The 24980-nt window shown below is 40.4% G+C and overlaps 2 protein-coding genes and 1 non-coding gene across 5 annotated transcripts; 1 reads left to right on the top strand and 2 right to left on the bottom strand.

The window, feature by feature from the left end:
- Positions 1-5128: 5128 nt before the first annotated feature.
- Positions 5129-16720, bottom strand: RANBP1 (RAN binding protein 1). 2 transcript variants are annotated; one of them, XM_056324956.1, is made up of 6 exons: positions 16646-16720; positions 13993-14129; positions 12025-12182; positions 9950-10078; positions 7996-8061; positions 5129-7025 (listed from the first exon to the last, which is right to left on the bottom strand). In XM_056324956.1, the coding sequence occupies exons 1-6, from the start codon at positions 16685-16687 to the stop codon at positions 6901-6903; spliced, it is 657 nt and encodes a 218-aa protein (XP_056180931.1). In that variant the 5' UTR covers positions 16688-16720; the 3' UTR covers positions 5129-6900. The 2 variants fall into 2 exon arrangements, with proteins under 2 accessions (XP_056180931.1, XP_056180938.1); XM_056324963.1 differs by lacking the exon at positions 16646-16720 and adding an exon at positions 15995-16131.
- Positions 7783-7915, bottom strand: LOC130143990 (small nucleolar RNA SNORA77). The gene has a single exon (XR_008819975.1). It is a non-coding gene; the product is annotated as a small nucleolar RNA SNORA77 (small nucleolar RNA).
- TRMT2A (tRNA methyltransferase 2 homolog A) lies at positions 16686-24432 on the top strand. 2 transcript variants are annotated; one of them, XM_056324936.1, is made up of 11 exons: positions 16686-17302; positions 18025-18133; positions 18628-18809; positions 19691-19805; positions 20069-20184; positions 20847-20958; positions 21905-22027; positions 22722-22797; positions 23309-23425; positions 23646-23742; positions 24043-24432. In XM_056324936.1, the coding sequence occupies exons 1-11, from the start codon at positions 16686-16688 to the stop codon at positions 24329-24331; spliced, it is 1953 nt and encodes a 650-aa protein (XP_056180911.1). In that variant the 3' UTR covers positions 24332-24432. The 2 variants fall into 2 exon arrangements, with proteins under 2 accessions (XP_056180911.1, XP_056180919.1); XM_056324944.1 differs by lacking the exons at positions 18628-18809; positions 19691-19805.
- Positions 24433-24980: the final 548 nt, after the last annotated feature.

The following is a 24980-nucleotide window of genomic DNA, read 5'->3' as shown; positions in this document are numbered from 1 at the left end:
AGCATGTCTCAGAGCTGGTCTCCTGGATTCACACTACCTTATCAGCGTGCCAGAAGATTCTGGCAGCACTGAGGTAAACAGCAACAGCAGCATGAGTTAGGAAGAGATTTAATGACTACCCAAAGAACAAATACAGCTACACAGAACAATCTAAAAATAATCTGGCAGAGTATGGCTAGTAATTGCATGTCTTTTTGCAAGATTTTACTCTGAGATTTTACCCCAGAAAGGCAAACCACAGAAGTTTTGTTGGAGCCGCATGCCAGGGTACCATTCTCAAAGCTGGCAAGATGAAAGAAAACTCATGACAGAGCTAGCGTCAAGTATTCTTGATGACCATGCAATTATCATATCAAATCATGGCACTATGTTAGCTGGAAGTCTTAGCTACACGGTTAAGAAAATCCTTTTTATTTTGTACAATTGGAAGTACCAAAAATCCCTGGAATCTTTTATTGGTCACTGGGCAATTTAACTCCTAGCTCATACTAGCTGTTGTCATTAAACAATGACCAGAATAAATAATTCTACTTTTCTTACTGGATTTGCTTACTACAATAAATGCATTTGCCAGCCCACGTAGTTCCAGTGACCTGCAAGCTGTTCAGGGTCACTGGTAGGACCCTGAAGGATCAGCAATTAGGTGCTTAGTAAAAGCTGTTTTTCCCCTCAAACTTGCAGTGTTTGGTACAGAGGACATCTGGACCATCACGCGCAGCATGGTGCTGGCAGAAAATCCGAGCAAGGCTAGACAGCTCTGTGTACAAGCCAGGCCTACTTGCATGTAGTTATTCAAGTTTATTTCTTACTAGATCTATCAAGAAATTATTGCCTCATAATGACTTTTCAGTAGCCTAAACAGATATCCCACATCATTTTCTACTCTTCCAACAGATCTTTTCCGTGGAATAGCATTTGTTTAGAGCAAAACTCACTCATGTAACACATTTCCCAGCTGCAGCGATGGGGCATATCAAGTTGCATTTATTATGAGACTTTGAGCACTTTACTTACAGACTGATTCCTAAATCATCCCCACAAGGAACTACTTACATTAGGATAATGTAGGCCTCTGAACAGTTTTTTAAAGATTCACCAACCATCCTGTTTAAAACCATTAATAAAGTGTAATCCTCCTCCACTAGGATGGAGTATCACTCTGAATGATGCTGCTGAAACTCAGAAAGCCAACAGTGGTTCACGTACCAGCAAACAAATTAAGATATTAAAACTGATAAGCACTATTTATCTGAAGCAATGTAACTTTAATTATACCTAGTAGTCTTGAGAAATATCCTCCAAAGAATGCAAAATATTCAGTCATTTTAACGTCCACTCCATCTTTGTTGATGTTTACATAGCTGTAATTGCTTTTATGGAAAAACAGCATTAGAAAACTATATACTTTTAGCTACTTGAAATGAGGACAGCCAGTACAACATGAATAGGCAAGAATCTCTGACACCATTGGCTTCTCTGTTAACACGTAAGTGAATTACACATCTTGATACAACAGTTATTATCTACAACACAGTGAATCAACTGATGTAAATTTGCAGCATCAAGACTTAACACAACAAAAAAATCTGGACTTCTCCAGCTTGAAAGTTCAAAGCAAGTTTAAGGCTATAAAGTTAATGAAACGCTTGCAGTAGTCAGACACCTTCCACAAAATAAGCTTGCTGTACATTAACATCTAACCCAGAATTGTACTAGTACCTTGTTTGTACTTCAAACATTCGTCCTTATATTTGTTAAAAGCATAACAAACTATGCCCCACAAACCTCAACTTCACCATTAATGCTTTAAGGAGTTCTACACATGTTATTTATTTATGGACCTAATGTAGGTTGCATTTTCATTAAGAGACTATAGCAAACTAGTTACACACACACGTCTTTCAAATATGAACAGGTCTTAAGTCAGTGGTTAATGTCTAACATGACTGAAGTGAACAAAGATATTCCATACTTAAAATTAGCATATTAGAAAAATATACCAGTGGTCATAAATCCGATGCCTAGCTGTAGATACTAATAACTATTTGACCCTTAATATAAGGTTTGTTTGCTCCTGTGCTTGTCAGTTTTCTCAACTTTAAGAATTATTTCTTCATATAATTGCACAAGCTACTTAACTTGAGCACCTTGTTTTCACGTGCATTGAAGTCTGAGAAATCACTTACATGTACAATCCACTCTACAGCAGATTAATTCAAACTTTTCTTCAGGAAGCAAAATAATTCTGATCTGTTGCAGTTAGTTTTCCTCATCTCCTGACTCTGAAAATGATACACTGTCAGACCTAGTTAAGGTTAGTGAAAGACCGGCAATTTCTCTTATTTTAAAGAGTAATCAAGCTAAACCTTTAAAGTAAATCTGAAATAAACCATCATAAAAGCAAAACCAAAATTTAAAAAAATCCTTTTATATACTTCTCTTTACTAAAGTAGTGCAAGTTTACACATAAACACGACCTCAGCAATTTAAGAACACTTAGAAATTAGTTTGACTAATCAAAATTAAGACACTAGCTTGCCATAGACACCTTTTGGAGAGAGGTTTGGGTTTGTTTCAAATAACCATTCCACTGTTGAAGCACTCTGCATTGAAAGCTGATGGCAATCTGTACAGGTGATCAAAAACAGTATGGCAGTTTATAATGTTCTCTCTCGCACAATCTCCAGTTCTACACAAATAGTTGCAATATCAGTTGCAAGTAATCAATAATATCAAGCTGAGTTTTCTGAACTCTGAATGCGATAACTTGTCTTCAGAGAAAAGTTTTTAGTAACATTAAACTTTTTCATTAAGTTATTCAAAGGAATGCCTTGAGAGGTGAAGCAGCATAAGGCATAGCATTTCTATTGTGGGAGGTCAGAGTTTAGCACAACTCATTGTCAGCCATAAAGCACAGCATCCACCTTCTGGACCCGACATTCTCAAACTGGGAAATCCATACCCCTAACTGGTACAGCTGGGCTGGGCTGCAGGTGCCCCTTCATGGACAGGGAAGTGCTGCTCAGGCTGCAGATGCTTTCTGCACCAAACACCTCCCCAGCCTCCACTGAATACCAAGTGAGAAGAACTGGTATACCTGCAAACCCCACCTCTCTTCTGTACAGCCCTATTACAGTTCTTTCCATGATGAAGGTATAGGTAAAAAAATAATCCCTCATTTTTCAGTTAAATCCTTCAAAGTTTTAGATTAAGCAAGTTCCAAGACATTTAGTAACAAAATTTAAAGAAATATTCAGAGTCCTATTTTTGCCCTTTACATACAGGTATTTCTTGAGCAGGTTGCATCAAAAAAAGATTCACAACATTCTTGTGTGTCTGCATACCTTTGAGAAGAACTCTAATTTTCTGAGGTTTTGGTATCACAGAGAACTTGTGTTTTATATAAGCTGCCTTATTACGGGGCGGGGGGGAACAACAACATCATTTAGTGTTAAAATACAACAAATTAGGGTGTTTGCAATTTGTGAATGAGATTTGGTATCACCAATACAAGCTTATTCCTGGATGGAAAAAACCTAACCTATTCGTGTATCTTCAAAATCAACGTGAGACTTAGAGAGTACTGTTTTGAATTCATTTTTATAATAAAAAAATTGTCTATTAACTACCTGTTAAGAAGATACTATTTTGAGACTCAAAAATGTAACTATTTCTAAGTTAAATTCATTATTCAGGTGTCCTCTTGACACTCATCCATCCTGTTTTATGCACATGAAATGATCAGTGCCAACAAAAGCTGGGTTATTAAGTCTGGCTATATAGCATCTCCCCACACTTGAAGAATTCGTACAAATTGCAGACGTTAGCACCTGACAATGCTTTACTATTTCTGTTAGTTTCCTTTTTTACTGAAAATGGATTAAAACTTCTTAAAAATCTTCACTTGTATCTTCTATATTTGGCCATATTCTCAGTAACAGTTATTGAAGTTAGAAGTACTAAAAAAGCCTTATCTGTAGCCAGCTGCAGTAACTATATTCCCCATTATTTTAGACTGCTTTCAAACACGCTAGAAGTTCAACTGCAGGTGTTAAAACAGCCTAGAATCCAATTTATCTCTAGAATGCTAGAGATAAATTAAGTCTCAGCACACGCCTGTAAAATGCAAGATTCTGTTGATTTCTCTACTGTCCAAACAACAAATTAGGAAAGTTTCTGCATGATCCATTTTTACTGACACAATACCTTCAAACAGGTTCTGGCATTTGAATCACACTAAGGTTATTGCCATTTTAGAAACAAGTATAAGGCAACTGACATATTTTAGTACTTGCCGCCACAAATTCAGTAAGGAACTTTTGCACTGCAAGCCTGCCTGTTTGTCCAAAGACTATTTTTGAGTCAAGCTATTATTTTAAGATTCCCCATTGCCTGACCAGACAGGTCACATTGTATCATCTCAGTAACTTTGTTAACAGTGAAGATGGAGAGAAAGCACAAATACTGGGTGACCTGGGCAGGGAGGACAAGATGCTACATCAGCTAGAACTCTAGAATACTTGGTACACAGTAAGCTACAAAAAACATTTCAAAGACATCTCTTGGTTGTCTATATTACATATAGGGAAGTTTATAATTCAAATCACTTAAAGAAAGCCTTATGTCACCAAGATCAATTTTAAAAATACTTACTGCTTTTTAATTTTTAGAACAGCACACCTATAGCTTCTAAATGGACTAGAACATTGACTAATCATCCTTTAGTTCAGAAGATTAAGACATTCTTCAGCCAAATGCTATCCAGAGAAGTTTTACTTAGCGGTTCTTCGTAACTTTGCTCTTTTTTGAATGTAGACTTGCATTAAGGATGGTTGTAACCCATGAACTGTAAACATGGCTCAGTTAACCTAAACAGGAATGGAAATGTCTTGAAATCATTTAAGCACGCATGAATAAGTAAAGAGGGAAAGAAAAGAGGGTAATAACATTAAACAGGAGTCATCAATATCTAAGATTAAGACAAATTAAGTCATTCAGGTGTTTCCTACCCTCTTCCATACAACATTTGACAGTGAAATCAAACTCACCCATTTTGCTGCCTTCATCACTTTGCCCCTGCAGGCTAAAAATGCATTCCCACTAAGTTCTTTAAATAAAAAGCAAACCCTCAAAATGAAAATTTATATTTATTTTGAAATTTTAAAATGTAATTTCTATCAATTTAGACACACTTTGACATCAGATCAGAGACTTTACAGTGACTCATGGATAAAGATTTGGCTTTTACATTCAAATGTTAAGTACTTCAGAATAGCTTTGTCTTGTTATTTCCAAACCAGAAACACCGAAGAGCATTTTATTTTGCCTTTCAACCATTTTTGTTAATTAACAGACTTTTGATATCTGCTGTACTTGAAGGGAAACATGCACAACACCAAAGGAATTACTCTAGTTTGAATGAAGTGAGTACCTTAATTACAGTTCCAGATTTGACTAATTCATTGTAGCATTGAAAGGCAGTGCCAAGTAGAAATACAAGATTTTTTAAAAAAATATATTCTCCTCAGGTAGGCTGCAGAGCCTGACCTACTTTGGAAAGCCTCTTTATGAAGATGAAAAGGTCTTGCTCTCCAATGGTAACATCATACAGTCTTAAAGTTTAGCAAGTTCTGCCCAGTTTTCGTAACCATTTTGGAAACAGTATTACAGAATTCCATTGCTATCCTAACACTATTCTTGTATTAGTGATTAACAATGAAATCCAATTAATCTATCCAGACAAAAAAAAATTGCGATTTTATTGTTTACTATAGTTTATTTTCCTATTCTTTAGCACTAACTTGAAGCTGGATAAACAGAAAACACTTGCAGGGAAGAGATTTGATCAATTTGCTCATTCTGGCAAGGAAAGTGCCCCTCAAGGGTGTACAACCTAACTAACTGTTCCAAAGTGAACAGTCAGACTGCCACTCTCAAAGAGGGACAGCCTCCCACCATGCAACTTAAAAGCTCAGAACCCCTCCCAGTTTCTAAAAACAATGCAAGCTCCAGAGCCCTGGAAAAAAGCTTCTAAGGTTTAGAAAATAACTTTTATGATATGCTGACATGGGGAATCTCATAGTAAGGTACTCAGTTAAGATTCCTTTGTATACACCGTAACCGGCTGCTGCTGCCTTCTGTCAGCCAGTAGCACGCCATGGAAGACCTGGGACCACAGCAACAAGTACTTTGTGCTGGTCAAGCATTTGAAATATTAACAAATTGGGGGTTGGGGGAATATTTTGTTTTGTAAGAGGAAAATACTTCTCAAGTCTCACGTAATCAATTTTCTCTCCCACTCTTATTTTCACTGTCTGACGGATCATCATTAATAGTATGCCTGGAATGCTCTATCACCCAATTCCAGAAGTCAGCTGTATTTCAAGAACCACAGGCACATTCCCTGCTCAGGAACACACAGCAGCAAGTGTGAAAGGTCTGTTATATTACAGTTTTAGAAGCCATATAAGAAACATGGATGCAATCTTAATCTTCCCTGTTGGTGAAGTCTGTTAACCTAGTTAATCCACAGGTATGATGATACGTATCTCAACACCCAATGAAACAAGTGTATTCATAAGCCTTTAAAGTATATAGAAAACTTGATTCTGTCCTCTGATGCTGTTTTCAAGTTTATTTTATTCACTCTTTTGGATGACTATAAATAAGTTTCTTTTCCACTATGGAAAAGAAAGTTAGCACAGTACATTTTCATGACTGGGGAATGGATTTTCTCAAGACATCTTCAAGAGGGCAAAAGCTTAGAAAAAACAACCTGAATGTTGAATTCAGTTCTGTATAAAGTCCCTTGTAAAAATTAAAAACAAAACAAAACAAAAAAACAACAAAAAAAGGGAAAAAGAAAAAGTGTAAAGGAAAAACTGCAAGGCCCAGGATGATTTATTGCTTTTCTTCAGCTTTTTCCTTGGTCTCTTTCTTCTCAGATTCTTTGCTCTCTTCCTTTACAGAAAGCTCTTCTAGTTTTTCAGCAACTTTATCAGCACTATCATTTTTGTCTGTGCCTGCTAAGAGATTGATTAGGAAAAAAGTTACATACAGGCAGTAATGGTTTTTCGTGTTACAGGGGGAAAGAGAAGTGGCAGGTGAGGGGGTTAGGTAGGGAGACAGGTAGTATTAAGAATAAGAACAAAAAGTAAGGAAATTCTCTGCTGAGCACTAGAGCGATTCATTCAATTTCTTTTCCTTTGGTAATTATCTCCTATGTCAGAATTCAAGAAATACAACTTGCATATTTTAATTGCTAAATGAGGCCCCAATTATAGTGACTGATAAACATGTAACACTTGGTCAGCTTTGCTGTTACCAGTAACTGACTCAATACAGTGTCCAGGCAAGTAAATGCCTCAAGTACCTAGCTTCTTGCTTATCTTAGCCAAAAGCCAAGTTCCCCAGTTTGAAACTGGGGAACAGGAAGTTCTTAAGACTGAAAAATTCCAATCTAAATATCCTGAAAAGCACTGACTGCAGATCACTAGTAATCTATACTTCAGAAAGATGGAAGTGTTCATTTTACATGGTGAAATAATCTTGTCAGACAGGCAATTCTACAAGGTGGTGCATTAATCTATTAAATGAAGAGAGACCTGTGAAGTGGTGCTACTTCATACACATTAACAACTAAAAATATTTAGTATTCTACTTGCAAGATTATGTATTTGTGGAATTTGGGAAGGGAAGCTGGAAGGAGGAAGTATCACTGTGGTTGCAGTTCATTTGTGTACCATAAAACAGAAATGTCTCCTTAGTAGCTTTTCTGAAAAAAGCTATGTCCCAACAGCAACTGTAACAGCCTTCCACAAGAAAGAAGGCAATTGTCACTCCTGTGAACTATTACTCTCGCAGACAGAAAAAGCACCTGAACTGAAGGCTGCAGTTCAGTACAGAGTGAGTCTGCTAAAACACAATGATACTCCAGATGGCTATAACCACTAAAACAGCTAGAAAAAGTGGCATGGTGCAGACTTTTAACCTTACCTTTCTTTGCTCTCTTGTCTACTTCATTCCTGCATTCTTCAAATTTTGCCTTGAATTTCTGAGCATCTGTTTCAGTAAAGACAGTATTTTTTTTCATTACTTTCACCTCCTTGTAATGTTGAATATATCCAGTCTTGAGGAAAGATACATGAGTTTCGTGTAAACAAAATTCCTAGGCACTTAAAAAGTAATCTAGTTTAAAATTATACAAGATGCTATGAAAAAGAGACAGTTACTTTTCTTTAGCAAGTCTACTAAAACAGCTTATTTTGCAAAATACTTACAATGTGATTATTGTAACTCCCAGCTGTCCCTAGACTATACAATTAAGAATATGGTATCAGAGACTGCTCATATGACTATCTGTGAGCAAAAACCTGAACATCACCTTTGAATTACTACCATTGCCAGCTCCATTATACCCTAGAAAGTCTCCACATCCTTACCATAACTTAGGGTTTTAGCATCAAGAATGGAAGATAAAGGCTGTTTCATTAGTACAGCATTCAGATTCAATACCCAAAAGCCTGGACTCAAGCTATTCCTGCCTACAACAGCTAAGGAAACAAAACCTTTGTTATATTTTGGCCTGAACTACCACTTGATTTAATAGTCATTCCAAGCAGCTGATCAAGTTACAACAGCATTTCTGCACAAGTAACACAAGCAACAAGCCACAAAAGCCGGTACTTTCTAACACCAAAACTATAAAGCAGGTAATTTGGTATGCCAACTCGGCCTGACTGACCACATGAGGTCACTGTTGCCCCACAGGAATTCAGAAGCCACTCTGAAACTACTCCAGGAAGTATTTGTATTGATTCCTTTTCAACGATCTCAAAAAGGAAAGATACTTGATAGGTGAACAGACACGTGTGCCCTTCATCTGCTCAGTCAGCACTGCAAAGGGTAAACAGGCAAAGAGGACTAATCCTTCAAGACAAATGCTCAGTAAGCTGAACAACCTCTACCTTAAAGAGGGAAAGATTTTTCTTTCAGAGGTGAACAAATAGTTAACAACACCCTTTAATTTCCTATTTGATTAAGAAAGGAGCAAGCACTAAGGAGGTGAACCAGAAAGATTTATTTGGCTAAACAATACGATGCTGGAGACTTGAGGAAAAGGAAGCAAGATATATACTATCCCAGATGTAGGCAAATTCATCTAGTTTAAAAATACACAGCCACTTTATTAGCCATCTAGCATGTAGGGAGAAGAGGTGGCTAACACACTAAACTTGTGTGGCAAATGGTAAAGCAGGAAATGCAACAATTTTTCCCTTTCATTTTGCGTCCTTTTTCAAGAAAAAAATACCCCCAAAACAGTTCTTTGATCCTAAGGAGCTGGGAACCCTACTAGCTGATCCACGTGTAACTACAAACCTACTTTCTGTTCTGGTTGTCAACATAGTCACTCCAGAAAAAACCCACCAACTAGTGTATGATAGCTGGGTTTGACAAACACTTTTCACTGAGTGTTCCATTTAATCTAAACAAAAAAAGAGACTACCTAGTTCATTATTAAAAAAATAATAAAAAATACCACAAATCTCAGGTCACTATCTCCTTGCTTCTAATGCAAAAATGTAATCTTAACTACAATTGGGCACCCGAGATAAATGAAAGCAAGCTGCATGTATTAATCTCTACTACACAGCATTACTGCTTTTAGTTTTATTCTAATTGGCATTTCACTTGCATGAAATGGCTTAAGTTAAAAAACATGCCTAGGGCAGAAAGCTCTGTATTACTGCAGATCTAATTATTACACTGTTTTGTCAACACAGACAATTAAGTGATTAACCAACTTCTCTCAGTTAAACAGTAATTAGCTAACAGTACCATGCAGTAGTAAGATACAGTATATCTACAACAGTGGTTTACAGTAACACTAAGACGTTGAGTGTAATGTAACAGTATACAAGCAATGTAAGTTCAGTGCCAGTCCACTCACTCTCTGCATTTAAAAATCTGATTGCCAGAAGTTCAGGCTTGGGGCTTTCATCTGCAAAGTCAGCGTGTGTGTTCCACACCCATGCCCTGTCGCTCCCAGCGTTAGGCTTCAGCTCCATTAAGGGCGTGACTGAAATGAAAGCATTAGAAGATGTACATAGCACAGTAGTAAATGTTTTCCACACCATCCTCCATAAATCTTATTGACAACTGGCTGCGATGGTTACGTATAGCACTTTACACCGAACTACTTTTGGATAAAAAGAAGACAATGGTGCCCGTATCTATTTTTCCTTACATCATCAAATAAAATGATGCAAGACCTTTACTGTATAGAAGAAGGCTAGATACCCTATTGTTAAGAAACTGAGGGTTTGATTCAATTCTTGCTTAAAGCAAATGATTGTGGTACTAAGGGAGATGCAGTCACTAAACACAACTCTAAAGAACAGTCAAACTGTTTAGGAGGAAAAGGCATTCAGAAAGACAAGCAGCATTCGTTCTTCTTTTGCACACTGAAAATACTACATGCTACAAAAAAATATTTTAAAAAAAGTATGATTCCTACAATTAGTCATCAAATCAGGTTAATTTCTCTCCCATCAGTTTAAAGCTCTGTTACAAGTTATTATGGAATTCTGCAGTGCTGCGAGATGCTCACAACATACTTTCAATCCATTTGTTCCTTCCCAGTAAACAGAGCCCTTTCCCTCCAAGACACTGTAATTACTTCACCTGACTGACTGGAAAACTTGGAATGTTACTTCTCACACTACTCTAAGACTTTTTACACTACACACACTCAAAGTTTAAGCAGGGTCTTTTTTCTCCCTGACCCCTGTGTTGTTTGTTTCATTTGAGAGCAATCTGAAGGGTCTACTCACATCCTTGCATTTTTAAAATTTAGAGATCAATTTTTTTTTTCATTTTTGCAAAACATTAAATGAAATTATGCCTGTGAGCCAGCATAAATTCAGTAAAGAAATATATACTTAAAGCATTTTTCCCAGGATAAAGAAAAATTTTACATGAACACTATAAACTCATCAATTTTGTTTTGCATATGTGCAACACTTATTTCCCTAAACAAAAGGTTTATTCTTATTGGTTGGTGATTATAGACTGCTTTAATATTTGCCATTTCATTTACTAAACAAGAACACCTGTGTCCTCTAAACAAGTCTGACTTTCTGAGATCTACCCAAACAAAACAAGAATTACTGCTTCTGACTTCAGATTTGTATTAAGCTACTTCAAACAAGTTATCTAAATGCAATTTAACAGGACAGACTACTATATACTCTTTGAGCAAGTTACAAAGTATTACCAAATTAGTCTACTTGTTGCTAGTTATATTGACTGTCTTGCCCTTTCATGTTTATTTTTATTCAAAGAGGATCAAAGGAACAAACACCTCGGGTTCCATCAGCCCCATTTTTCAATGAGTTAGCTGAATATACCGTGTGCATTTCAGTTTATTTCATAAGCAGAGAAAGGCAGCCACAGATTAGTTTAGCACCTCAGTATCTGTTTTCTGATGGTGAAGCAATCGCTTCTGCCAATTCAAACACTGAGCTCAAAGTAGTAAATTACGATTGCTAATTTCTCAATTCTTTTATGAAAACAAGACAACATACATTAACTTATTACCCTAAACAGTATTAAGGCCTACATTTTCAGCACTCTATTAATCATTAAAAACAGACACACACACACTGGGAGCAACCACATAATGTCTCTCTGTTCATGCTGAATTTTCTTTACAACACTATCAGAGTCTGAAGGGAAAAAACTCCCCACTTTAAGACTCAGCCCTTGCATCTGATCACACAACCAACTACAGCTTCCTTCTGTTAATAAGAATAAGCACTCATTGTTTTTGATGCTTGTAGACTTGTGTGCAGAGCAAGAGATAATCATATTTACAGTCTAATATAAATTTGACACCTGTTTAAAGACACACAGCAATTCTCTAGCTACTACTAAAAAAGCCATCAAGCTCTTAATCTACAACGTATAATTCTACAAGCTTATTTTTTAAAACAAAAATAAGCAGTATAGCAATGTATAACATACTATAATGATTTGCACAAATTTTTAGGGTTTTATCCCTCCTCATGAGCAGACGAATTGTTCCCTTCTCCTTGTGTTTCAGGAGTTTTACATCACCAGTTCCTCGTTCTTTCCATTCGGGAAGATCATTTTCAGATGCAAATCGGAATAGCTTAGCCCGCCTTGAAAAAAAGAAGAATTTAAGAAGTTAGGCTGCACGTAGAAGCATTTATCAAAACAGCATACTCAACTGAGCAATACAGTTGTTTTGTTAAAAGCAACACACAAGAAAGAAAACAATTCCTTTGTAAAGTTCCCTGTTCTACTTCAGCATACAAATTTAGAAACTGATATGATAAATTTAAATTTAGTAACAAACTATTAGTAATTATGTAATAGCTATACTAAAATTTAACACATTCTGGACACACTTTTGGGGGAAGTATCAACATACTTGGTGTAGGCAACCTATTTTAATTAAGGTAGGTAATTAACAGGTTTTGCTATAGCTAGAGTTCTTTATATATATAATTATGAATATAACTGCTCCATCTAACCAGCAGTATTTATTAATTTAAGAAACTGAGCAGCTTGAGGCCAAGTACAGACTCTTGTATAATTCAAGCCCAACGTTCGATCAACTGTTAAAGCGCCTCACCCTCTAGTCACTCATTTCCTTTTAACTCCAAAAACCTAGTTGTTGCTATTCTTAAATCGGGAATAAAGGAAGCTTCATGTTGTACTGCAGTGCAACATACCTACTCCAGGTAGGTACTGTTTAATCTTCCAAGATGCCAGTGTGCCAAAAGAGAAACAGGAACAGTTTTGGACTTTAGTCAAAACTGACCCAAGAAAGAGCTTGAGTTCTGCAGTGAGTGGTTTAAGACATCACTATAGGAAAGAAAGTGCCTGCTCACACTATAGGATATCTACAAGAGTATACTTTTCTATAGAAAACCAAGGCACAGGGACTTGTAACAAGACAGGTCCTTCAAGAGAAGGTGTCATGTTAGCGCAAGCTACTCTAACAGATGCTCTAATGCAGACAAACTACTTTGTTCAAAAGCAAGTCCTTCCTTGCAAGTCCAGCTGGCATTCAGTAGGCGATTCCCCTAGGTTTAGCTATCAGAACGACCAGCATTCAAAAAAAGGATTCCTTTCCTCCTTCACCTCTCTGCAGACATAAAAATGAACCTACAGGCTGCTGGAACTTACACTGTTGTTATCTCCCCCCTCTCCATTTTAATTAAAAAAATAAATTCCTCTTTCCATCTGATACCGCACATCATGTGTGTGGAGGCCCAATGGTCAGAGATCTCACCATGCTACCTGTCAGAAACTGACCACTGCTTTAGAATCTGTATAAGGACAACTCGTATACCTTCTAGATAAACAATAGCCTTCTGTGGTTAAGTAAAAATAGTATTTTTTAAAACCTGTTTAAAACAAATAGATCAAATCCAAAACACTTCTCATGCCTATGTGTTTCTTCAGGCTGATCACAGATCCTGAGCAAGCTATTCTGATTTGACAATAAGCCCAAACTAAAGATAAAACTATGTTTAAGACACCAGGAAGGTACTGCCACAAATGCCCCAATACTGGACTGCATCTATTGCTTTCATTGTTTCAGTGTACCATACATGACCCTTTACAACTGGGCATGCACAGCAGCAACACTATACACGTCTCACATCTCACTTCCCCTCCCATGATACTTTTAACGCTGTGATCACACAATTTCAAACCCATAATTATTATCCAAGTTAATATTTTCTTTTAGGCTAAACAATACTAAAGCCAGATTCATCATATCAGCTCCTTTCTATTATTCCAGTTTCTTGGGGCATTATTACCAATCATCCCCCACTCAATCTCTGCCACCACAGCAAATAGCAACCAACTTAGATGAACACTTCATACACAGAGATTCCTAAGAAGTTATCTGGCTTTTTATAAGCCCATTGAAGTTTAAGCCTATATTGTACTTACATCTTAAAGAGCTCTTCCTCATCCTCTTCCAGAGTTTTTATTTCTTGCTCAGGAAGGGAAACTATGGGCTCAAACTGAGGATCATGGTTAGAATCATCTGCATTTTCAGTAGAAGTATCATGCTCCTCATGTGTTTCCTGAAGAAAAAAACCCACAAAAGTTACTATGTTCTTAAAATCTATACTCATATCTGTATTTAAAATGAAAACTTACGACAGCGATTAGATCTTAGTAACTGAAATACCCTGTAACAATAAAAGAAAAACTACTACAGCTGAAAAAAGAAGGCTTTAAAGTCAACATATAGTTATACTAAAAAAACCCCACCACATTAAAAAAAAGGTGGTTTTGGAGTACTAGATGTTTTAGTCCTATCACTCTTATCGTGCAGGGGCCTGGCCTTGAAGCAACAGCTCTTGGTTATGGAAAAATAATTTGACTATTTTTCCTATGTAATGTGGTTTATGCTATTAAACCACTACTATTTCTTAGTGGCTAATAACATATCATTAATGGGAAAAACAAAAAAAAAAACCATAACACCAAAGCAATTAGCTAACCCAGCTTAAGGAACACACCACATCCAGAAATTGACTATTTTAGTCACGTGTATTAGAATCGCCCACAATCAATGATATTTTTGAAGCACAGTTGTAACACTCATGAAATAACTTGTTTTTTTGCGTTAAGACTCTTTGGGGAGCTTTAGGTTATGTGTAAATGGCCAAAATAACAGTTCCTATTTAGTTATTTAGGAATTTGTCATAGCATTCATTAAGCTTAAGAATTGTTTGTAGTATGTCACTAGTAAGTAAATGACAGACACCTCTAATAGTTCATACATAAGCACCAAGAAGTGTTGAGTAGAGAAGCCCAGAAGGGAGATTCATCTCCAAGTTTAATGAGGCCACAAACAGCTATTTCAGGTCAAGGGAACTGATTTGGGGTTTTTTGTTGTTGTTTGAGTTAGAGAGAAAACAAACACCTTCTACAATCTTATTTTCCTTTACAGATGAAACAGTCCACTCTTACAGGCTCAATTTATGATACCCTTTACAGAGTAGATACACAGCACACATGTGTAAAGCAATTGAAGTGAAAGAGTTTACTATTTACTAAATAGTTAAAAAAAAAAAAAAAAGGAGAGGGAGGGCAAGTGGGAATTCGGTAAGAAATGTTGCAAAGTCAGTCCTGATTATGCTTTATAATTAGCTTTAAATCCCCGGTATTCCACATCTCAGAAAAAATAAGAACGTGGTTAAGGTCCATCTTGTGGAAGAGACCCTGGCTGAACCCCCCCAGGCCGCCTCCCGCGGCGGGGAGCGGCACGTCCCGCACCGGCCGGCCTGCGCTAGCCAACCCAGCTAACAGCCGTGAGCAGCGCATAGTCACAATAGCCGCAAGTGAGCGAGCGGATCTTGTTATCACGATAAGATCCCGCCCCACCGCGATATAAAGCGCGCGGGGCCGCGCCTCCGGCCGGGCGGCACAAGGGGTCGATCAGCCGGGCGGGGGAGGGGCGGGAGAGAAGAAAGGGGGAAACGGGGAGAGGGACGGCCCAGGGGCGCCCGAGGCGCGGTACCGGCCTACCGCCCGCGGGGGAAGCGCCGCCGCCTCCCGCACCCGGCTGGGCCGAGGCCAGGCCCCGGGGACACGCGTGCCCCGCCGCACGGGCACCCCCGCCGCGCCGCGCAGGGCCGAGGCGGCGCTGCCGCTCCCTGCCCTCCGACCAGGCCCCTAGCTCGCCCTCCCCGCCCGCGGGCCTCGCCCAGCCACGGGACCCCCGCCCGCCTGCGCTCCTCGGCCCGGAGGCCGTCCCGAGTCGCCGTCCCGGCAAAAGCCTGGGGGCCTGCCCCCGGCCCGCCGCCCCCGGCCGGGCCCCACCTGTTTCCGTTACCCTCCCGCCGCCATCCGCCACCCCAGGCCGCGCTGCTTCCTCCGGGCCGCGCTGCTTCCTCCGCCCGCGCCCGCCATCCCCGCCCAGCGCGCCCGCCGCCCTCACCTTGGTGTCCGCCATGGGGCCGGGCCCGCCGCGCTGCGCTCGCCGCCTGCCCGCCGCGCTTCCTGCCGCGCGCCCCCGCCCCTCCCGCCTTTACCTCATTCCCGCAGCCCGCGCCGCCGCAAGGCCCGATGGGAAACACGCGCTGTCCCTCAGCGCCGCGCTCCCGCCCCGCCCCCGGCGCGCCGCGGCGGCCCCGGCCCGGCCCGCAAGGAGAGGTGGCCCCGCCACCAGCCGCCACCCGCGGCACCGCCCTGCGTCCCGGGCCCGGCCCCGGTCCGCCCCGCCCCGGTAAAGGCTGTTTTCTGCCGTCCCGTTTGCCGAGGCGCCTCCCATCAGCCCTCGCGGCATGGCGGCGGGCACCCCGCGCCTCGATCCAAGATGGCGCTCGCGCGGTGACGGCGCGGGGCAGCGCTTCCGTCGCTTCTAGCGCTACTTTCAAGCGACGCGGCCGACCCGACAGACCTGGAGAAGTAGCGGTGAGGGGCGGACATTTAAAAAAACCCCAACAACCTCAAACCGGACCGTTTTTCCCCGCGCCCCCCATTCGTTTCGCGACGGCCTGTCGGTGACGCCACGGCCCCGCCCCCACGGCCCCGGCACGAGGGAACGCGAGGTGCGCGCGGGCCGCGGGGACCGCGGACGGGGGTTGACCTGGTGTCCGGGCCGAGGGGAGGCTGGCGCCGGCGGGAGCATGGCGGAAGGGGGCGGGCGGGGCGACCCCCCGCGCGTCGCGGCTCCTGCGCTGGAGGCTGGAGACGGGGCTGAGCTGGAAAGCAAGGCCGGTGGCGGCGGGGGTGACCCCGCGGGGAGCCCCGCAGCCTGCCCCGACGTGTACGGATACATTAAGGGAGACCTGTTTACCTCCGAGATCTATAAAGTAGAAATACAAAACCTCCCCAAATACATCGGGTTCAATGACGTGAAAAAGTTCCTCGCCAAATACGGACTCAATCCTCATAAGATAAAACTGTTTGGGAAGCAGACGTTCGCGTTCGTCACGTTTAAGAGCGAGGAGGAGCGGGACAAGGCCATGCGGGTGCTGCACGGGGCCCTGTGGAAGAGCCGGGCCCTGAACGTCCGGCTGGCCAAGCCCAAAGCCGACCCCATCGCCAAGAAACGCAAGCAGGAAGGGGAGCAGGAGCAAGAGCAGGGCGAGGCAAAGCGGCCCGCGCTCTCTGCAGCCAGCGGAGAGGAGCCCCTGAGCAAGCGCATAGCTGATGTGGTGACCCCGCTGTGGAGCGTGCCCTATGGGGAGCAGCTGGCCAAGAAGCAGCAGGAGTGTGAGCAAGTGCTGCAGAAGCTGACAAAGTAATTCCTGTTTGTAAAGCTACCATAATGTTTGTGGGACTTGGCCTTACAATGGGATAGAGCTAAGTTGGCACAAATTGCTATCTCTAAAATAATTTAGAGGTAGGTCAAAACCCAGATCCCCTGACAAAGTCAATAAAATATGATCTCCAATGCTAGGGCCTAAAAACTGCTCCAGCTGATAAAACTTGCTATTGCTGTTCTTGGTCAGCCTCAAAAAACTGCTAAATGAAGGGCTGTTGTTACATAGGCCTAAGCAGAAGGATGTTTGTGCCCTTAAAAAAAGAATTGGCGCTGTCAAGTGGTGTAAGGGGGAATCCATCTGTAGAGATGGTACGTGATGGTTGGGATTTGCTCTTCAGAAATCCACCTAAACTTTTATGTCTGGTCTTTGTAGATCAAAGTATCACTTACCTCTCTTGCTTTACTCACGTAGATAAAATCGGCATTCTCTTCATGCGTGGGTACGTTGCTAAGTCTAGTTCATACCTTTGTAACTACATTTAACTCTTATTGTTTCAGGTTACACCTCGTAAAAAGTTGGAGGGGGTTTGTTAAAAAAATCTTGCGGAAGAAATACTCTTCATCTGATAATCTAATACTTTTTTTATGCCTATGCAAAAAAAAAAAAAAAAAAGAAAAAAGAAAAAATGTCTTTTGCAACTGGTAACCTCATTTTTTCTAAATGTGTCCTTTACCGTTTTCGTTTCTGATTTGGGCAGGGAAATAGGAAATAACAACAGAGCTTTGTTACCTTGGTTGTTCCTGCAGAAGCAGAAGTACAATAAATTGTGTTGCCCGCTAGAGGGAGTGAAAGCGTCCCCGGTGCAGGTAACTAACCTGGGTGATGTATGGAGCGGGGCTCAGCGCGCTTGCGGTTCAGTTGGTCATTTGGTGTTAAGAGACAGTGGACAAACTGAGTATTTGACTTCATATTATCATGAATGATGATTTTTAGACATCGTTGCCTTTCATGTAAATACTGTGTGGAAATACTAACAGGAAGCCGAAGAATAGTTACAATTAACTGGCTATTCTACTTTAAAGATCAATATGCTGTCCCTGCAAGCTTGTGTTGTAGGCTAATACAAACATTCTTCAACAGAGGCGATATTTTGCCCTTTAAATAACAAGACTTACTAATACTTTTTCATTATTGCTGTTAGTTCTCATACATCAAAATCCATTAATATCTTCCATATAAACTAAATGTCCTGTGTCCATCTGCAAATACATTTAACCATATAAGGGTTGTTTCAGGAGAAACTTGGCATGTACAAATAAGTGCTGTGTAAATATCTTACATAACTTTATTTTAAATCTAGACTGAATATCGCAACAAATGTGAGTTCTTGATTGGGATTGGTGTAAATCAAGAAGACAAAACTGTGGGTTGTCGTCTTGGCAAATATAAGGGTGGTACATGTGCTGTAGTGGAGCCATTTGATACTATTCACATTCCTGCTATTGCCAAAAAAGTAGTAAAAGCTTTCCAAGACTACATAAGGTGAGCATAAGTAAAATGAGTTATCCATAAAGGTTTTGATATCTTACTAAAAATATTTATAAAATTAAGTATTATGTAAAGCTTAGTGTTTGTTCTGAGCTTTAAGACTGAAGATATGCCACACTCAGTATTCAGCAATTCTTTGATGTTCGCATCTCGTGCCTAGATCACTGAGTATTTTCCCTTGCTCTTGCTCAGCTGTTCTGAGATGGAGGGACAGGTGCCAGCTGAACACCAGCTTTATTGCAAGCAGTGTATAAGTCTACAAGAAAAAGTGTCTGTTATTTGAGAGCTTCTTTCACTAACTGTAAAGAAATACTCAGAAAAAGGCTTTTTAAAAGAGGAATTTGAAGAACAAAGGTCAGTTGCTTCCTTGGATGAAGAATCATCCTACAACAAGGAACAAAACATAAGTTGTAAATTTAAGCAACAGTACTTTTTAGGAAAGGGAGTGGTTTCTTTAAATAGCAATTAAATCCTCAAAAATGGGAACCTCTGAAGAATCATGGAGAGTTTGAACTTGGTATGATGCACAGAAGCCAATTAAGGCATTATAAAAGGTTGTGTCAGTATCTGAATGTGGTGAGAAGCAGCCTATATCCTATCTATAATTTTGTATGGGTTAAAATGGGTAAGAGGAATGTGAGAAGCGGGCAGAGATTATTCTGCATTAGGAGATATTATCTATTCATCAATCTCTTTTTCCCCTTTTTTCTTAATTAAGATGTGGAAGTCACTCTATTCTTGACAAATCAATGTAACCTCTCTACTTAACATTTTTCATCGCTTTGCATGAGGAGCTTCTTTTGCTTCATTAAACTGTTGAATATTATGCAAAAAAATAGTTCTCTGTTAAGTAACTGAGCTTCTGAAAATTGCAGGTCAACTTCTTACTCAGTTTACAGCCCAGAAACCTACGAAGGTCACTGGAAACAGCTCACAGTCCGTACCAGCAGGATTGGCCACATCATGGCCATTGTTTATTTTAATCCTCAGGTATTTAAGTTGATACGTCATGCGCAGCCCAGGCACATAGCTGTAAAATTACATAAATTTGATTTTATAAGTTGTGCGTGCAAAAGAGAAATAGAATAATTACTTGGTGTAGTTTACCTTGCATTACCGCTCTGCTATTTAGACTAATCTGATACATGGAAATGAACAAGTAATTAATATGCTTATTATAGAAGGCATACACTAAATCCTATCTTTAAGTCACTAAGATGATTCTTCTCCCTTCTTTCAAATGGAACCTTTAGAAATTAAGTAAAGAAGAGCTAGCTGACCTGAAAATCTCTCTGGCAACATACTTCACAGAAGGGATGGGAAAGAGCAGTGGTGTTACCTCTCTGTACTTTGTGGAGGAAGGACAAAGGTAAGGGGGTGAACTGTGCTTCGGGGTATTGTGCTCATGGCTGGAATTTCAGTGTTTGCAAAGTGGGTGGCACTTCCACATCATTATTTTATCTATTTCAAAAGTAGCAGCAGTGTTGCTAATTTGTTCAACAGTTATTTTACCTTTTCCACGAGAGACTCCTGAAATGTCCCGCTCTCCTGTAGTGTCCACTGGCTAAAGGCAGGTGGAGTTTCACTGGGTGAACCCACTACTGTTCACTGGCTGTCAGGCTGTAGAAGTGTTTACTGCAGTAGATGGGTATTTATTATTGTCAACAAGTAACTGCTGCCTCCTTTCTTCCCTATTTTACATGATTATTTTTTTTCATCTCCCCATCCTCTTCCACAGATAACAAGGCTCACATCTTCATCTAGAGACAACGTAGGTCCTACTGTTAGATTGATGGAACAAGTGTACACTGTTAAGAAAGAAATAGCCAAGAAGATAGTCTCTAAAAAGATATGATAAATGTTGGCCCACTAAATTACAGCTTTGTATGTAGTACTACAATTTTTAAGATGACTACAGCTTTGGTAAAAATTGTAACAAACATGTTTGTTGTCTCCCCCTCCGTCGTCGTCCCCCCCCCCCCCCCCCCCTTTATTTTGTCTCCCTGTGCCTTTGCCCCCGCTGCCCCCTAGGAAATCTCCCAATCTAGAAGACTTGCCTTTGGAGCACGTGGCTGGTGATAAGTACATCTATGAAGAACTTCTTGGCCTAAAATTTAGAATTTCTCCTCATGCATTTTTTCAAGTAAGGATGTTACAAAGTTGCTAATTTAACTGGGTTTGCGTTAATGCCCTTAAGCTTGGCTAATGCTGTACAATAAGATGCTACATCTAGAGACTTAATCTTTTATATATTTGCTGTGATTAAATACTTTTTGAGTATTACGTTCAGCTGTAAAAACAGTGAGTGTAAACTTGATGGGGGCATGTTGAAGACAACTTGTTTTTTTAAGAGTTCAGTATAATTTCCCTCCTGTTGAGTGGCAGCATTTATATATACAGAACGTGTAGTACGTATTTCAGGAATCTTTGTAGTACTAGTTTTGGTTTGTTTTTCCAAAACATCTTTCTGCCCTTCCAACACTTTAAAACCTCAGCAGGTACCTGTGCTGTTGTAAGTATTGAAATAGGAAGTGTATTATTGCTTGCCATTGTAAATACATGGAAGTAAACTGTATTTTCTATTATTTACCATAGATTAGAGGCTACTGGTTTTTTCCACATGGTGTGCTTTGCTTGCTCTCTTAAGACAAAGAATACGCTTGCTCTAGAGGCACGGGTTTAGAAAGCTTCCTTAGCCATAATGCGGAATTACAGCATTTACTTTAAAGCAGTATCACAAACAAGGTTAAAATAAAGCTTGCTGAATGTAGTGTCATGTTATATTCCCCTGGTTTTGTATCTCTACTATTTCCTATTCAAGGAGAGCAAGTATTTTTAAAGTCTGGACTTCACTTTGTTGCTTAGGATTTTGCTTAATTATTTTGTTTGCTCTCTCCTCTAGTTTCCAGACTTGCTCTTTAGGTACTGTAGAACAAGTCATGTTTTTACTAGAACACAGGTAACAAAACATTACTTTTCAGAGATGTATTTCTTAGAAACAAGACAAAGAAAACATGCTTTCCTAAGACTCATTAAAGCACATTGACTATTTATGAAGAAGTAGACCTGTTCAAAACCTAATTTTGCAGGTAAACACAGAAGCTGCAGAAGTTCTGTACACCGCCATCAGGGATTGGGCGCAGCTGAGCCAAGAGAGCACGGTGCTTGACATTTGCTGTGGGACAGGAACTATTGGCATTTCCTTGGCAAAGGCGAGTAAACAGTTTCTCTTCCCGGATATAAGCTACTTTTTAACAGATGTAGATCTTTAGCTGTGTTTACAATAAAAGAAAATACTTGTACTTGAAATGCAACACTTTTATCTTAATTTTTAAAAATTATTTCTCATTAAACTGCCTGCAGCTGTTTTACCAAATTATTGCAAAAACTCACCCTTGTGTTGAGCAGCCTGAACTATGCTGAAACTATTTCAGTCAAAAGAGGCTGTAGTTCTGCAGGACAGCCAAAATTTACTAGAATCTATCCACTTATCTAGTTTGGGCTTTCTTAGAAAGCCTTGGATCTGAATAACCAAGGTTTCCTATACAATTTTTAGAGCAGAGCTTGCTAGACCATATAAGGGAGTCTGCCCCCCTCCCCACCCACCCACCCCCCCCCTGCCCCTCGCCAAAGAAAGACACCAGCATAACTGGAGTCTGTTGCATACCAGTTGGGATAAACGGCATTCATCCCACAATTTCAGTCTAAAAGTCCCTGTTCATTTGCACAGGTCCCTTCTCAGCCTTTTTTCTGGCTGCAAGGCAGTAATTCTCCAACCAGGTACTAGTCAACGTTCACGAGTACTAGCTAATGTTCACGAGTACTAGCTAATTGCTAATGCTACGAATAATGGTTAAACTTCCATTTACATACCAGATGTTTTTTTTTTTTCTCTTGATTCTATAGAAAGTAAAGAAAGTGATTGGAATTGAACTCTGCCAAGAAGCTGTGCAGGATGCCAAAGTGAACGCCCAGATTAATGGTTAGTTAAGCTAAAATGCTAAGACCTTTGTTAAGAAGCATAGTAGTTGAATAGCTAGTTTCTCTTTACGTTATCTAAGCAGCTTGGAATTACATGTTGTTGATAGTAATCTTGTCCATTTTAAACACTTAATCTCTCTTGAAAACAAATACTGTGTTAGTCTGTAAGATCGGTTTTCCTGTTGACTAACAGCTAGCTACTCTTTTCTGCAAAACCAGAACATTTCAGTGTAAAAGTGAGGTGAAGTCATAGTTACCCTCATAAATAAAACATTAACAGTAGCTAGTTTTTGTGGGAATTTGCTTTAGTCCAGATAATGGAAGATGCTCAGATTACTGTTTAAATGATTTGAAGTACCAGTGATTTTATTTTTTGTATATACACTGATGTCAAGGTACACTAAACAACTTGTAGTTACTAAGGCATCTGAATTTGATACCCAATTTGAGTGTGCTGAAAGATGCTCTGACTAGGTAAGTATTCTGATAACATTTTTTTTTTTTTTATATAGAACTGAGTAATATTGAATTTCACTGTGGGAAGGCTGAAGACATTGTTCCTTCTCTAATTAACATATTATCTCCTCAGAACCTGGTTACTATTGTAGACCCACCACGAGCAGGGCTGCGTAAGTTTACCTTCTCTTAAGTCTGTTCTCCCAATGGGTGTTTGGTGGTGAACCTAAGAAAACATCAGTGGAATGAATTAAGGAGGAGGCTTCAGGTACAGCTTGAAGCAACAGGGTATTGCAACAGTTTTGTTCATGCTGGAGTATAACCTGGAATTTTTCTGCGCGTGTGTTCATGCACACAGCGCAGTAAACAGCCGTCTTGGTTTTGATCATCTAGATTCCAAGGTAATTCTTGCCATTAGAAGAGCTGAACATCTGAAGAAGCTGATCTATGTGTCCTGCAATCCCAGAGCCGCAATGAATAACTTTGTGGAGTGAGTATTTCACGTGTTAAGCTGACTAAGAAATGCGGTAAGAAGCTGACTATGTGCTCTTGGGGGAGGGGGACCATGAGCTGCATTTATCTTTCACCAGAAACAGTTGACACCTGCCTCACAGCAGGATTGCAACTGTATTGCCCAGTATGCCAGTAACAATGGAAGTACTGGGGTGGTGAGTAACGCCAGTGTGGAATTGAGCCTTGGGGAAGAAAAACCTTTCTGAGAAGAGTAGCAGTGGTGAAGGGCAAACTGCGATGTGAACACAGTTCTTCCTCCCCTTTCTTCCCCATCAAGCCTGTGCCGGGCCCCTTCCAACAGAGTCAAAGGAGCCTCCTTCCGTCCCGTTAAGGCGGTGGCTGTGGATCTCTTCCCTCAGACCAGGCACTGCGAGTTACTGATACTCTTTGAAAGGGTGGAATACGCAAACGGGAGCTCTGCTGAAGCAACACCTGATGCTGCTCAAGGCCCAGCAGCAGGACATGACGCCGAGTGCTTGGATGGCATCAACCCATCCAACGCTGACACAAGCCAGACAACTCATGAAGGTGCAGGTGCTGCACTTGAAGAGAAGGAATCTACTTAACTCCTGGGAGACACTTTGCAGAAACTACTTTTGCTTGTTAGACGCTTCAGTAACGTTGGTGCTGTAACATCTAGGTAATAAATCTCGGTACAACAGAGCGAGCTGCAAGGCTTCCAAGTGATTTCATCAAACTAATGTGATTTACATTTTATTACATACTCTTAGGCCAAATCATGCTTCTTCCCTCCTGCCCTCAGGGGGAAATTCAGGTGAGTGAAATAATACATCTGGTGGGCTCACTCTTTTAAACAGTTGAAACAGCTTTAAATAAGTATTCTACAACTATATTCAGACACAACTGTTTGAAACCTGGGCTGATCTCTAATGCAACACTATCCCTTCCCGCCTGAGTGTCATACACCACACAAGCGCTAGTGAACAGCCGCTGTTCACCACCACCCAGAGCAGAGCAGTGAGGGCCCTGCCAGCGCGGTCTAGCTCCCTGAGCATGTCAGCGTGTTACAGGGACCCGTCACCGTCAGCGCTGACTTTCCCCAGCTCTGCCCACCTGTCAGAACAGCGCCCTGTCTTTCAAATAAGCTGGTAAAGGTTTAGCAATCTTCAACCTTCCATAAATCATTCACGTGCTAGATCTTTGCTAGGAAGCAACAAATCTATATTCTAATAAAACCACAGTCTAAAACTGATT

The sequence above is a fragment of the Falco biarmicus genome, chromosome 1 (assembly GCF_023638135.1).
Source record: "Falco biarmicus isolate bFalBia1 chromosome 1, bFalBia1.pri, whole genome shotgun sequence".
Classification (NCBI taxonomy): Eukaryota; Metazoa; Chordata; class Aves; order Falconiformes; family Falconidae; genus Falco; species Falco biarmicus.
Note: the sequence above shows the minus strand (reverse complement) of the source record. Positions and strands in the feature narration are given on the sequence as shown.

Bases quoted from the DNA above. Each gene is read 5' to 3' on its own strand.
- TRMT2A (XM_056324936.1), top strand. From the start codon at position 16,686: ATGGCGGAAGGGGGCGGGCGGGGCGACCCCCCGCGCGTCGCGGCTCCT. The intron at 20,959-21,904 runs GTAAGGATGTTA...CTAATTTTGCAG, and splicing joins CTCCTCATGCATTTTTTCAA to GTAAACACAGAAGCTGCAGA. The intron at 23,743-24,042 runs GTGAGTATTTCA...TTCCCCATCAAG, and splicing joins GCAATGAATAACTTTGTGGA to CCTGTGCCGGGCCCCTTCCA.
- RANBP1 (XM_056324956.1), bottom strand. From the start codon at position 16,687: ATGCTCCCGCCGGCGCCAGCCTCCCCTCGGCCCGGACACCAG. The intron at 10,079-12,024 runs GTATGTTATACA...CTTTCATTTCAG, and splicing joins AATTTGTGCAAATCATTATA to TCACGCCCTTAATGGAGCTG. The intron at 7,026-7,995 runs GTAAGGTTAAAA...TCAATCTCTTAG, and splicing joins AGACAAGAGAGCAAAGAAAG to CAGGCACAGACAAAAATGAT.